At 34.7% G+C, this 13989-nt stretch overlaps 1 protein-coding gene across 1 annotated transcript in view; it reads right to left on the bottom strand.

Moving 5' to 3' along the window:
- LOC144446456 (shootin-1-like) overlaps window positions 1-13685 on the bottom strand; it is a 104618-nt gene extending 90933 nt beyond the window's left edge. Inside the window, exons 1-3 of the mRNA XM_078136221.1 lie at window positions 13523-13685; window positions 11190-11286; window positions 7720-7845 (exon numbers count right to left, since the gene is read on the bottom strand). Coding sequence (XP_077992347.1) covers window positions 7720-7762 — 43 coding nt within the window. The 5' untranslated portion in view covers window positions 7763-7845; window positions 11190-11286; window positions 13523-13685. The remainder of the gene's footprint in view (window positions 1-7719; window positions 7846-11189; window positions 11287-13522) is intronic.
- Between the last annotated feature and the right edge of the window lie 304 nt (window positions 13686-13989).

The raw sequence follows: 13989 nt of genomic DNA on the forward strand, positions 1-13989 counted from the left end.
GGTAGCCCTTGTTATTTTTATGTTTGACCCATGACCCAACCAACCCTACATTTCTTAAATCCTATGAAATAATAATAAAAAAACGACGCCCTATATTCACGATTAGATAAAAAATCACCATGTCATTGATTGTAAGGTGATGAACCCATAAACGTGTATAAAGGAGGAAATCATTGTTCACTGCTGACATACAAGACCTTTAATACGTGTAAAATAAAATAGTTCAAAGTTTCCTTCTGACTGTGATTGTCATTTCTAAGTCATTCTGACTGTTAAAAGTATATGAACTGAAAGCATCACCAACATGTACTGAGGTACCCAATTATTTTTTTTACTTGTTCAATTTTAACCAACCGACTCAAAATTTAAAAGCGTTACAATGAGCATGGATGTGTTATATGCACTGAGAAACAGAGAAATAATTAGTAACTCTAATAGCAATATTTGTACCTTCCTCATGTATGTTTGATCAACAGATCTAAAACAACCAGAATATAATGTCGTTTACTTTTGAACTGATATTTTAACAAGAGTGTTTATAGTGATGTATTTTACTCTTTGAAGTGTCTTGTCAGTTTCCACAGTTTGCAAATGTCAAGTGTGTGAGGAAAAACACACTATGAGATTTTGACAGGTTCATTGTCAACACTTTTGTTACCTTACTGAGATACCATGTGTTGAGGAAAACATCAATAAGGATGCTTAGTGTTGAGATTTTGACAGTTTCTTTGTTCAAGTTTGGGGCTACTCCCTGTACTTGACTATATATATATCTGCCACCCTTTGGAGTGCATTTTCTAGCCCTTTGGACTAATGATTTTTTTGAGCTGAAGAATCTAACATGGAATCCACGCTATGTTATTTCCGATTTTGCTTGGTCTAACGAAGTCTGTCGTCATAACTGTCATTAGTTGCCCCAAAAATGTTGCCTCATGAAGGAAAAAATGCAAGAGTGAAAACTGGTTTAAAATTTGATCTTCTAAAAACCTATAACGGACTAAAACGGGATGTTGGTTTCTGGTTAAAATAGGTCTAAAATGGGGTCTGGTGTTGGCAGTAGTGGCTGCACACTCCTACCAGAGCTGGCCACTGATACTGCCCCCCCCCCCCATGCTACTTGTAATGCTAACACAAACTAAAAAAAATATATAGTGGTATATTCAGTAAGATAGGTGTCCTGGCTGATTATTGATTAACCACCTAAAGTAACATCCCATGTAAGTCAAGTACACCTTAGATTGTGTTATTAAAATGTCTATTGGAGATAAAAGTATGCTCAACAATAACCAGATATATTTATGACATGCAGGTATTTAACATTGTTATGTACACAACAACATAAAACCTACCACAATGAGGTCACTTCAAATTAACATCTTATGGAAATCCCTTCAAGTTTTTAACAACCCAGCCCTCCCCCCCCCCAAAAAAAAATGATCTCATCTACATGGTAATTTGATATTACAACTGTTCTAAATCTGGAATCTTGTCATGTACAATTCACACCAACTAAGCAGCAGTTAATTGTCTACTTTTTGAGGTACTATAATTTATGTAATTACAAAATAATCATGTGTAGCAGATTGCTGTTAATGTGAGATTTCTGTTAATAAATAACACAGTTTGCTATACATAACCATCTAAATAATACTTTATCCCTTTATCAAATTATTTTTTTCATTACATTACTGGTAATATCAATACAATACTGTTCAGTTATGTTGCACAGAACAGCTGAATTAGGTTCAGGAGGAGATATATCTATATAATAAATTATGACTTCTTTGTAAGAAATGCCATAATTGATTTAGTTAATCTAGGTAATTGTTTTCTTATTCTATCACTAAGTAAACAAAAAAGTGTGAATTATCTCAGTAAACTTAAAACTGAATTAAAGTGGCTAGCAGATGTTCTTCTGTTTGCAACCACCTGTTGAATGAATGATCATGAAGATGAAGTCAAAGGTCAGATGGTTGCCTCAGCAACAGTAGATTACTTTTAGTATTGCCCCCAGTGTTAGGGGTTTATTCAGCTGCTGCTTAAGTCAACAACAAACTCAAAAGACAGTAATTATCTCTGGTTGAGATTCTGAAGAAAGAGTCTTGGTAAGCTGCTGTGGATTATCTGTCAGACACGACAAGTAATTCTATCCTTTACTAGCTATTTCCACAGTCATGTAGTTTGACTAACGTTTTATTGTAGCCACTTTTGTGTCTAATATTTGTTTGATACAATCATATACATTTAGCTGACATTGTAAATCATCACATCAGCTGATGCCAGGTCAGGTAGTTATGTATGTTATAAAGTAGGTACCTAGGCTATATAAGTCATTGGAGGAGCGAGTCATGATTTTCATCTCTGCCATAGCACAAAATGTTACTTCACATTTTAGCGTCATGTATAATGGTGAGTCATCATAAAGCAGTTGTCTTTCACAATACTTAGACTGTTATATGTTTAATGGTTACTGACAAAGTTTAGCATCAAATGTGACTTTCTCTGCCTTCATTTGACTTTGTATCGATAGTTACTAATTAGATAATTGTAGTATGTTTCTATCTGTGGGGTGCAAAAGAAATCCAACACTATGGTGTGACTCACTGAGATCTTGTTTGCTGATACCTGGCAACAAGAAAATGACCATGTTATTAATCAGGCTGCAAACTAGTATGGTCACAATATAGTACAACAGTTGATATTTCACATGATCAGTGATTGTATTATTTTTCTATTGTGATCAGCATGAAAATGCTACTTAATTTATTATTTAATTTATTGAGGACACTATTCAGTGTGGGTAATAATATGTGTGTGTATGTATGTATGTATGTATGTATGTATGTATGTATGTATGTATGTGTGTATGTATGTATGTATGTATGTATGTATGTATGTATGTATGTATGTATGTATGTGTGTGTTTGTGTGTGCATGTGTGCATGCATGCATGCATGCATGCATGCGTGTGTGTGTGTGTGTGTGTGTGTGTGTGTGTGTGTGTGTGTGTGTGTGTGTGTGTGTGTGTGTGTGTGTGTGTGTCCGTGCATGCATGTCTGGGTATGTCTGTGTGTGTGGGGGGGGGGGGCATGGCATATGGTCATTTCAGTTACAGTAAGGTATCTTCTCTTAGTCAATTTATGACAATGTGTAGGTACCAGTCTGTGTAGGTGGGTAGGCAGTTCTTATAATTCATCCCAATCATTATTTCAGTTTAGTATGTGTCATCTAAGGTTTCCCACAATCTAGATACTTGAGACATTGTCACATGTGTTGGCTCATCGCAACTACATGTATGATTTCAGTTTGGTATACAGTGTTTAAACCAAGACTTATTTTGACTTTGAGATTAGATCCATGACTGTGTTCTAAGTACATGTATTAGACTAACTCCTTCATTAATTATGTACAATGTCAAGAAAAACCACCCCCACATAAACCTAGAGGGTATCTTAAACGAATAACCCACACAGACATTACAACATATAAACAACCTACTGCAACACAGTATTTCTCTGGTAGATCAAAATAATGATCTGCATTTAATCACCTGTGCTAGTTTTCACTGTCGATCTTAAACATCCTTTTTGTAATTTACGAAAAAGTATAATCATATACGCTCCCTTTATGGTGTACAGTAAATGTATGAAAAATCAGAAATGTTGATAAAATAACACCCGGAAAGGTCATGACCTTAAACAATATAAACAAAGATCTCTGTACTGATCTTAGCTACTCTTGAAAGACTTATAATCAATTCACATTTTCTTTTGTTTAGCTATACACCATGGAGTGAATGTTCATTCAGGGGTCTATGGTTTATGTCTTAAGTTTATCCCTTTCAGTTTTTCTATTTTGAAGAAAACAAACAACTTCACCAAATTTTATTTCATTGTCTGAGTTTTGAATTAATCTTGTAAAATTAGTCTGTATAGTAGAAATTATAAAATTTGCTTTTCCTTGAGATATCGTATGCAATGTTTATCTTATTGTGTAAAACTTCATCAAGAGACAGGCTGACTTGGCAATGTACATCGTTTGCCAGAACAGCATTCTGTCAAGCCAGCATTTTGAGCTAGATAGGCAAGTCTTCAGACCTGTAAACCTTGTCCCATATAGGAGACCAGATGATTACAAGACTTGCTTTTGCCCTGAAAGACAGCGTATACAATGTTGTAAGACTTGGCTCACAGACTTGGCTAAGTGGCTTCAGTGACATTACATGCAGTTCTATTCACAGGACATCTGTCAAGCCAGTATTATGTTAAGCCAGATAGTCAAGTCGCTGGGCTAGCAAACCAAGTCCCATATAGTTGACCAGAAAACTTGCTTTTTACCTTGAGAGACAATAGATGTTCATACTTCCACTCAAGCAATAGATGTTCACACTTCCACTCAAGGATCTAGAGGAACTCCTCAGCGCTAGCAAATTTTTTAAATCCAAGGCTAAAAAATAATTACATCCTGCCTTTAATGAACTAATTGCCTGTCTAGGGGTTTTATTTTCAGCTGTCAGATGCTTACACTCAAAAACATGACATTGATAAGCATACATCTACAAAAGGCCCACGTTTTAATTGGTTCAAACCCTAATGATTGACACACACACACACACGCGCGCGCACACGTACGCACGCACGTGCACACACACACACATACACACACAGAAATACACACACACACGTGCACACGCACATGTGCGCACACACACACACACACACACACACACAATAAGTCTTTCTTGAGCACAGAATATTTTGTTGTTGAAATTATACTTTCACTTATCACTGTTAGTACAGGAAAATTTAAGCTAGGCAGGGTTGGTTTATAATCAGAATTACACATTTTTTTGCTAACTTTAATAGCCTCGTTTACCTTTTATGTTATCAAGTGGACATGTGGATATCAATTGTCAGCACGAGTCATGCTAGTCTAGTTACTATATGTGTTCTCATTCTCTATGATCTCTTTCTAACGTATAGTCAAACAGAAAAATTCTATTGAAATCTCCTGCTAGGGAAGGGATGAACAGTACATGTTAGTAGTAATCCATCACACACTGACAGGTGGTTGTAATTGGTTACTTTGTTCAGTTTACTACAAACTCAACCTCCAGTTTGAATGTGTGAAAGTCCGGACATGATAACATCATCACGTTATACCAATGCTCCAATAGCATAAACTATCGCTGTTGGTGTTAAAAACAGACTTCTGTGCTAGAGAAATCCATTTGGCTATACAGTGGAGGTGATGCATATAAGACTAGATTAGATTCATGGCAGAATGTAATATATATATTTCTTATTCAGCTCTATATTCAGGCTTCTCTTTCAGTTGTGACATGTTATCTGATAGTGTGGCATATGACAAAGACTAGGTGCATGGTTGTCATCACTTTTCCTTATTTTAACAATAAAAAATCAATGCGAGAATGAACATTTATTCATGGACTCTGGGTTCATAGTTACTAATGAAAATTTCTACTCACAGAGTCAAAACATTTCTTGAAGCAAATCCCCTGATGAAGCTGATGAGATGTCAGCGAAAATATTCTCTTCAAGAAATTGTTTGACTGCACAGTGAGTAGAAATTGTCATTTTTCCAATTAAGTAAAATTGTTATATCTTCTATATAACAAAAAAGTTGTCAACGTTTGATCAAAATTGATTAATGTCACACATAAGATGAGGGATGATCACACAAGCTCAATAGAGGAACTTTGTTCGTTTAGCTCAACCCCCCCCCCCTCCTAAACGAACATTCTAAAGTGTGACATTGACACGTTTATATATGAAGTAAACCATGATGAAAATTCTGGCAGTCGTGCTACTACGATCGATCAATGCTATGTAAAAACATGATCATAAACACATTAAAATATTAACAGAAACCCAACAATGTATCTCACATTAGAAGTAAATTTTATCAACTTATCAACATCTCGGTAGTAAATACAGAACCTGTTACAGACATGAGAGTTTTCAAAATTTGTTTAGTGCAAAAAAGAAGTTCTGCAATTACATTGCCACCAGACCCCCTCCCACGCTAAACGAACTATTATATAAAGTTCATTTATTGAGCTTGTATGACATTGTGCGATCATCCCTAGTACAGTGATACATGAAATATAAACTGTCTTTATAATATCTCCTCACTTCATAATCACCATAATTCCATATTAATATACTACCTTATATCAAATATCATAAAAATTACCTGATATTAAATCTTGACATTGAGGCAGTACTATTGATAATAAAACCCCTGTGGTACAATAAACCTGTGGTTATATAAAACAAGTCTTCATAGAAGACATAGACTCAAATACTTTTATTCTGTGATAATTCAGTTAATGGATGAAATAATAAATGGCCACCATTCAATCAAATTTTTGTATGTCACACAAAAAAGTGATACACATATGTGCCATATAATATAGGTTTCATTAGATATAGATGTTTCATGTCAAAGAAATGATGTATTATGCATGTACACATGCATGCAGACAGATGGACAGAGCCCATTGTAATATCACCGGGGGGGGGGGGGGGGGGGGGGGGGGGCTAAAAAGTCAAACTAAGATCTCAAGAGTATACTGGCTCCGTGTAGCATAGTGGTTAGCATTCAGGTCATGGGTTCTTTTTCTGTGACCGACCCAAACCCAGAGTGAGTTTTCTATGGACTCGATGGGTAGGCTTTGTATCACTCAGCTGTGTCTCACTCACAAGACGAGTGTGAATCTGGGGTGACTCAAGAAGTCAGGGACGATTACTCATGTAGGTGCTATATTTGCTGGGTGACTCCGGGATAGCCTGTAGTCTGACTGGGAGAGCCTTGACAGTTCCACAGTGACATGATATAGTGCGTGCAACATAGCCATGTCAGGTAGTCCCAAAACCTGAATGGAACTCTATAGATGTGTGTGTGTTTGTATTTGCCTTCTTAAAAAGAAAAATCGTTGTGAGCAATTACCAGCACAAAAAAGAGTTGCAAATCAGTGTTCCTTCTAAGATTTTTTTACGATTGCATACATTTAGAAATTAAGAATGTGTGATGAATGACCAACATAGTTGTTAAGGGTAGTTCTGGAAAAAATGAGGTATACATTTATACTTACCTGTAACCAAGGAAAGAAGATAGTTAGTAGTAAAGATAACTGAGTCAGAGAAAACCAAATTATTTTTCAGATCCTGTGTCTTTATATTTCATTTAGCCATAATTTTCACTGGCAATTAGTAGCACAAAATACATAACTTTATTATCACAGTAGAAAACTGCAAAAGTGTATAAGGCAGTTTTAGCTGCCTTATACAGGGAACACTGTGTTGCTTTCAGAAAATTGTATCAGACAAAATTAATAACATAAATTTTGGTGGTAAGTTGTTGAGATAAAAATCATTTATACAGTTATACATTGATTTACTAAGTACCTGACTTACTAAGTTCTTAGAAAGGAACTAATACCAAATTATTTCATACAGTACCCAACACGTGAAAAATCTATAACCTTACTTTCGACCGGTAATCAACTTACATTTTTCGTTTGTCTATTTTTGTATTTAAAACGTTCTTACTCAGAGAGAAGATGCTATTTTCTTTGTAATTTCTATTTTATTTGTCATTGTGTTCCAAAAGTTACTGTAATATTTATCCTCTTTTCATTGAATGATAGGTGGTGGCCCTATTCTTTTGAAAATAAACTAAACTATTAAAACTTACTAGGCAACTGAAATATAATAGCTGTGATGTCATCTTCACACATGCATGTGGCCAGTATTATTTGTCGATGAAGTGATGAAACAAGCTGACGTGCTAGGTTCTTGATTTAGCATCCATGATGAGACCCTATGAGAATTAAAAAGAACGTCTTCAGAGTTATGATTTGAGAAAATAACAAAGAGTTGCTAAGTAACATAGCAACAGATTGCTAGCAATCCTTATCTAACGTAATTGTATTTGGGTGTAAAGGGAAGACATGATATCTCTATAATGTCAAACTTTATCTGCAATTGTACTTCAGCGTCTTCGTTGTAAAGAGAAAACAAGATATTCTTTTTAATGTCAAACTCTAACTAGTGTAAATATCACACTTTGCCGTCTTCCGAGAGTACTGAGAAGACAGGATATTCTTTTATTTTTTATCAAAATTTAAACAGATTGTTGATGGTTCAGACATGAAGCCTTTCTAATTCAACCGAAAGATATGATATATCGATTGCTACACTATCAGACATAGCCTGGAATCCATGTCAACGGGGGTTTGGAATTCATTATTTCCCCCATCACATTCCAAATCCCCATTCACCTAGATCCTCAGCTGTACTAGACACCACTTCATGTAAAGGGAAGCCTAACTATAAGCTGAATGACACCACATTTCTTATAATCTACTTTCAGTTGCTACTCACACATGCATATACATACCCACAACTTGAAATACTAACTAGCGTTACCTAGTCAACAAAATGAGAATACAACTGAGATATAGTGAAAATAATATAAGGTATGGACCTAATATTATATTTCATAATGTTAGTGTTAACGTATACCATATAAAGCTACACAGAGGAGTATATCTTTTAGGGTTAGAATGTACAAAATCAAGGGTAAGTCATTACATGTAACAATTTACAGTGTCCCAAAAATATTCCAGTTACAGGTGACTACAGCTTTAACATGAACAATGTCACCCCGATTAATTGTGGAATATGTCGTCCGAGTCACAAAGCCAATAATTTGCCATGGTACCAGCATCTGAATTAATTTTTGACAGCCTTTAGTTATTTTTAGACACAGTAATAGAGTAGTTCAACATAGACTCATAGAAACCCTGGTATGTAATCCATTGTAGCTCATAAAACAGTCCTAACGTAAATCATAAATTTATGACTTATGGTAAAAATATTCAGAAACAATAAAACAAAATATCGTTGAAGTTCTCAAAAATTTCGTTTTTGATTCCATATTCTATTACACAGTCAATGTAGTACATAAGAAAGGAATTTCATCGGAGTAAGACAACACCAGGTCGTAAATCACCGAATGAAATAATATAAAAAGAGATCTATAATGCAACAGTAAATAAATCTGTTTTCATAAATCATTTATTACCGGAGGTTGAATATATTTCAGATGATTTCATTCAGAGAGTTTTTTTTTTACTTGATTGTGATCTTTTAATTGCAATGTGTCGCCAAGTGACTATTTCTGGACTGCACAACGCTGGTTGTGTTATTGCTGGGATTAACCACAGCTATGAGAAGTTCTCCCTGATTTAACCACAAGTGTACTGGTGTCACAAAACACAATGCTAATGGAGATGTGAAACAGAAACTTTGAATAAACAAGTTTTTCGGTTACAAACCAGTGAAGCGGAAAAAAAAACTAGTTTTACATCATTCATAAAATGTTACACTGACCTAGCTACTGACAAGTGAAACATAAAATATCGCACAGAATGAACAAAATAAATATGATCTACTGAGATTGATAAATTTAACTGCCCACAAATTTACTGCTGACACCGTGCTTTATCGACACTGAGGTGTAATTTGTAATACTGTTATTATAATGTAGCCTACCTATTTGAATTCTCAACATAACTGGTAATCTGGGTACACAGTCAGACACTGCTATGTACTTATATTGAATGGTTTAGTTGGTGTACATTTGACATTCTCATGTAATCTAGGTATAAAGACCACATATATCACATGTTTATATTATAGGCTGTTGTCAACGCTGGTTAGCTTTATAACTATACGTGTGATGAAATATAGCCTGCAATTGATGATATTCTGGTTTTTTGGGAAGGGGGAGGTAATTATACTGTACCTTTCATTAACCCCCCCCCCCCCCCAAAATATTAAATAAACTATCAGTGATAGTATTGTTTACTATTGACATACTTGTGTGTATTGTTTGTTTGTCTGTCTGTTTAACATAACAAGCGTTGATTTCTCAGCATCGACAAGATAATTTGAATTAATAAAATTTCCTGTCTGTTGGACTATATGTCCATCTACAAGCTAGAGTAGCTGTTTGTTAATACTGGTATGTTTTTCTGTCAGTTGGTATACGTATGCTCAGTTTGTGCTTTAAAGTTATGACTGGTCTATGTATGTATGTATGTATGTGTATATATATATGTGTGTGTGACTGTCTGTCTGTCTGTGTCTGTATCTATATATATATGTATATACATACGTACGTACGTACGTATGTATGTATGTATGTATGTATGTATGTATGTATGTATGCATGTATGTGCATGTGTGCGTGTGTGTGCATGCATGGGTGCATATGTGCATGCACATGCATGCATGTATATGTTTGGATGTATGGATAATTACATATAATACACGTATGCTATATATGTTTCATATTGTTTGATTTGTCTGTTTGTTTGAATGTTTATTGACAGGTACATATGTCTATCTTTCATTATACATTGTCAGATCATATGTCTATCTCAGTTTACAACTGTTGTAGGCCACTGATGGAATGATTCATGCCCTAATTAAAGGATAGAGAACGTATATCAGTCAATGTACATATATGAGTATATATACATTCTTTGGTGCACTATTGTTTTAGCATCAGTCACAAAATATTTAGTCACCATCAGATTGAGTGATTATGGAGACTAATCAGTGCAGAGAAATTGGTATTAATATTCATATGTGTGTGTGAAATGAAGAAGTATGTTTGAAAGCATAACACTGACAAACTCATACTGCATTGACTTGCTTTGAATATTTTAATCTGTGTTGTTTTTGTTTTTGTTTCAAATGAAATCATTGTTAGTAACCATGCAAGTTGCAGCAAAAGAGCAAAGTTAATTGAATATATAATTTTATGTCATAATTTTTGAAAATGCATAAAAATCTATCAGTGTTATACTAATAGATTGTATATTCATTTCAGCATGTAAATCAACATGAAGAAAATACTGTGCGTTTTAAAAAAATTATAGATAAAACAGTTCTCAATTTGGCCAGCATATTCCTTTAACTAAATATGCCACAATTAGCAATATGCTAATTTTTCATATATCAATCTAATAAAACAGGACAGTTTGTGTCAGTTTGGGTTTGACACAGCTTAAACCCTGATTATATAGATGAGGAAAACTATTGCTGTCAAGGTGAGATCAAATAGAGTCAAAGTGCATTGTGGGATTTAATCACCTGTCACAGCTATGTAAATAACTTGATGACATCATCCGATGACGTCACTGTACATGCACAATGACTTGCATGTCTGTATATTAAGGTCTGGTTTCACCTGTTAGGAAAAATAATATATAACAGAAGTTGAATCATAAATCACCTGGCAATTTATTGTTACTATATAACTTTACATTATAGTAGATCCAATGCATATATCCATCCATCCATCCATCCATACACACATACGTATATACACACACACACACACACACACACACACACACACACACACACACACACACATATACACACACACACACATATACACACAAATGCACACACATGAACTCACACACGGGCACACGCACACACATATGCACATATGCACACACACGCATGCACACACACACACATACATATGTACATTCAGTTAGTTGATCTGTAATTACTTGAACTTAAACCTATACTAGCTGTAACCGTAGTAATATTTTTGCAATCAGAAAACCAACAATACAGTCACTGAAATCATTAAAATACCAATAATTAGACATTGTACATATTAATTAGAGGTGGATTGTATCCAGAAGTAGTAACAGGTTGAAATCATAATCACCTTCACATTGAGTTGCTGATTTCTGGGTGCGGACCCAAAAACACTTTGATTGGATTTATTGTTTACAAGTACCATATCATATGTGTACATATATCAGCCACATAAAAACGTTCACCCACAGGTGCTGCAAGTCTGTTCAGGGTGAACAATATAATGAGTAAGTCTTTACATTTATACAAAACAGTTTCAAATAACATTCTATAGTGACTTTACTCTATGTGGTTGTAATAATTGTTTGCAACTTTTAAACCATTACAATAGAAAATGAATGCATTCAATAACTAACATGTATTGTTTCAGGTGAGATTCAGGATGGGTTACAGAGGACAATATCTGATTGATTTACATCTCTATCAGTACCATAGCTTTTGTTGGGGAACTCAAATATTTTATTTTAAAGGTGCACTGGCCGTAACTGGAGTGTTATTGTTTGATCAGACAACTAACAATATAAATTTACTGTAAATTGTTCAAACACCAATAATTAAGACATTTATCATGTTAATTAGTCTGAGGTACATTTCACCTTTGATCTGTGATTAAAAGTGTAATAGTAACAACTTGATATTGAGAGTGTTGGGATGCTGACTTTAGGGTGTGGACCCAAAAATCACTTTGATTGGATTTATTTTTCCATACTATAGAGTGCAGCTACACACATATGTTTACTCACAAGTGTTTCAATACTGTTAAGGGTGTATGATACAAAACAGTTTCAAAAATCATTCCAGTTGCAGCTAGTGCAGCTTTAACAGACACACTCGTGGGGAACGTCAGTAAATACTTGGGAAACTTGGGTAAATTTTGCTATATACATGTTTACAACTGTTAACAGAAGCCCTAGTAGGGAACCTTGGTAAATTACACGGAAACTCAAGAGGATTTTCTCTACCTATACTGCTCTACACAAAATATTAGGCTTTCAGTAATGTGGCACTCTTTTAGTTTCAAGGGAATATACATTTTGGCATAACAAGGATGATCTAGTTGTCATTAGACTTTAATTTCCACAGGGATGTACAGAACGTGATTGTACAAGGATTCGATCTGTAAAGACAATTTATATAAACAAAAAAGACAGTAATTTACAATATTGTTGCTATGACAACTGGCTAATAATGGAACTGATGTTGAGAAAAAGTAACATTTTCCCCATCACTTTCGAACCACTGAGAATGAGTATTTTGAAAGGCTTTAGGTTTTATCAAGTACTGTCATGACATTAAGAAATCATAATATGATATGTTTTTTATCAATCACGTGTGAATATATAGTGATGCCATAAAGGTGTTGGTATGATGCATTTCCTGCCCTCTGTCTATTTTTAATAAGACATGAAAAAGGGCACTTCCTGGTGTGACAAAGTGATGAACAGACAGCCATTTACTAATGTGACATAAAACGTGGGTCTGCCAGTAATTCACAACAAGTTTGAGTTTCCCTATATTAAAGTTTGAGTTTTCCTAACCTATTTTAAATTTCAAGGCATGTTTTTCCTGGAGAACAGAGAATCCATGCCCAAGGTTCCCCATTACCTTATTTTTGTTTTACATTTTGTCATGAAAACAACCTGATATGGGAGGGAAAATTTTGCAAAATCTGAGAGAAATAGCATAATTTCAAATTAATATCTCGTTTGTTTTTTTATTCTACATCATAGAAATCAACAGAGATGTGAGAAGTGAAGAATAACATTAACACTTTTCTCATTGAATTTCATTTTGACCTATATACTCACTAAATACATGGTACTTCTAGGCATCATCCTCTCCAGGCTTGAGAAGTAAACAACCACAGAGGGGAGGTGGCTACCAATTAGAACAGCCAATGTATCTTGCAGAGTACTTATGGAAGTGGCACACTTGGCAGAACTTTATCCTTTACTAAGCCACCATGCCTGTAAATAGGTACAATCATAATTAAAGTTTGGTACAAATTGCTATGAAAAGCCAACACTTCAATGCAAGTTATGGCTGAGAATGAGGCGGAGCTGATTGCTGTCAATCATTGCATCTGCACTCATATGTAAATCTGTTCACTATAACATCTAAAAGTCAAACTTTGGTGGTGCTGAAATATTAACAGCATGGAAGTGACCAACGTTTGAATTTTTTTATTGGAAGATTAGACTATATTCGAGAACAATATTAATGCTACACCAACAACTGGATATCATGAATTAAAATACTGCTTTCATCTGACAAA

The sequence above is a fragment of the Glandiceps talaboti genome, chromosome 15, assembly GCF_964340395.1.
Source record: "Glandiceps talaboti chromosome 15, keGlaTala1.1, whole genome shotgun sequence".
NCBI classification, from domain to species: domain Eukaryota; kingdom Metazoa; phylum Hemichordata; class Enteropneusta; family Spengelidae; genus Glandiceps; species Glandiceps talaboti.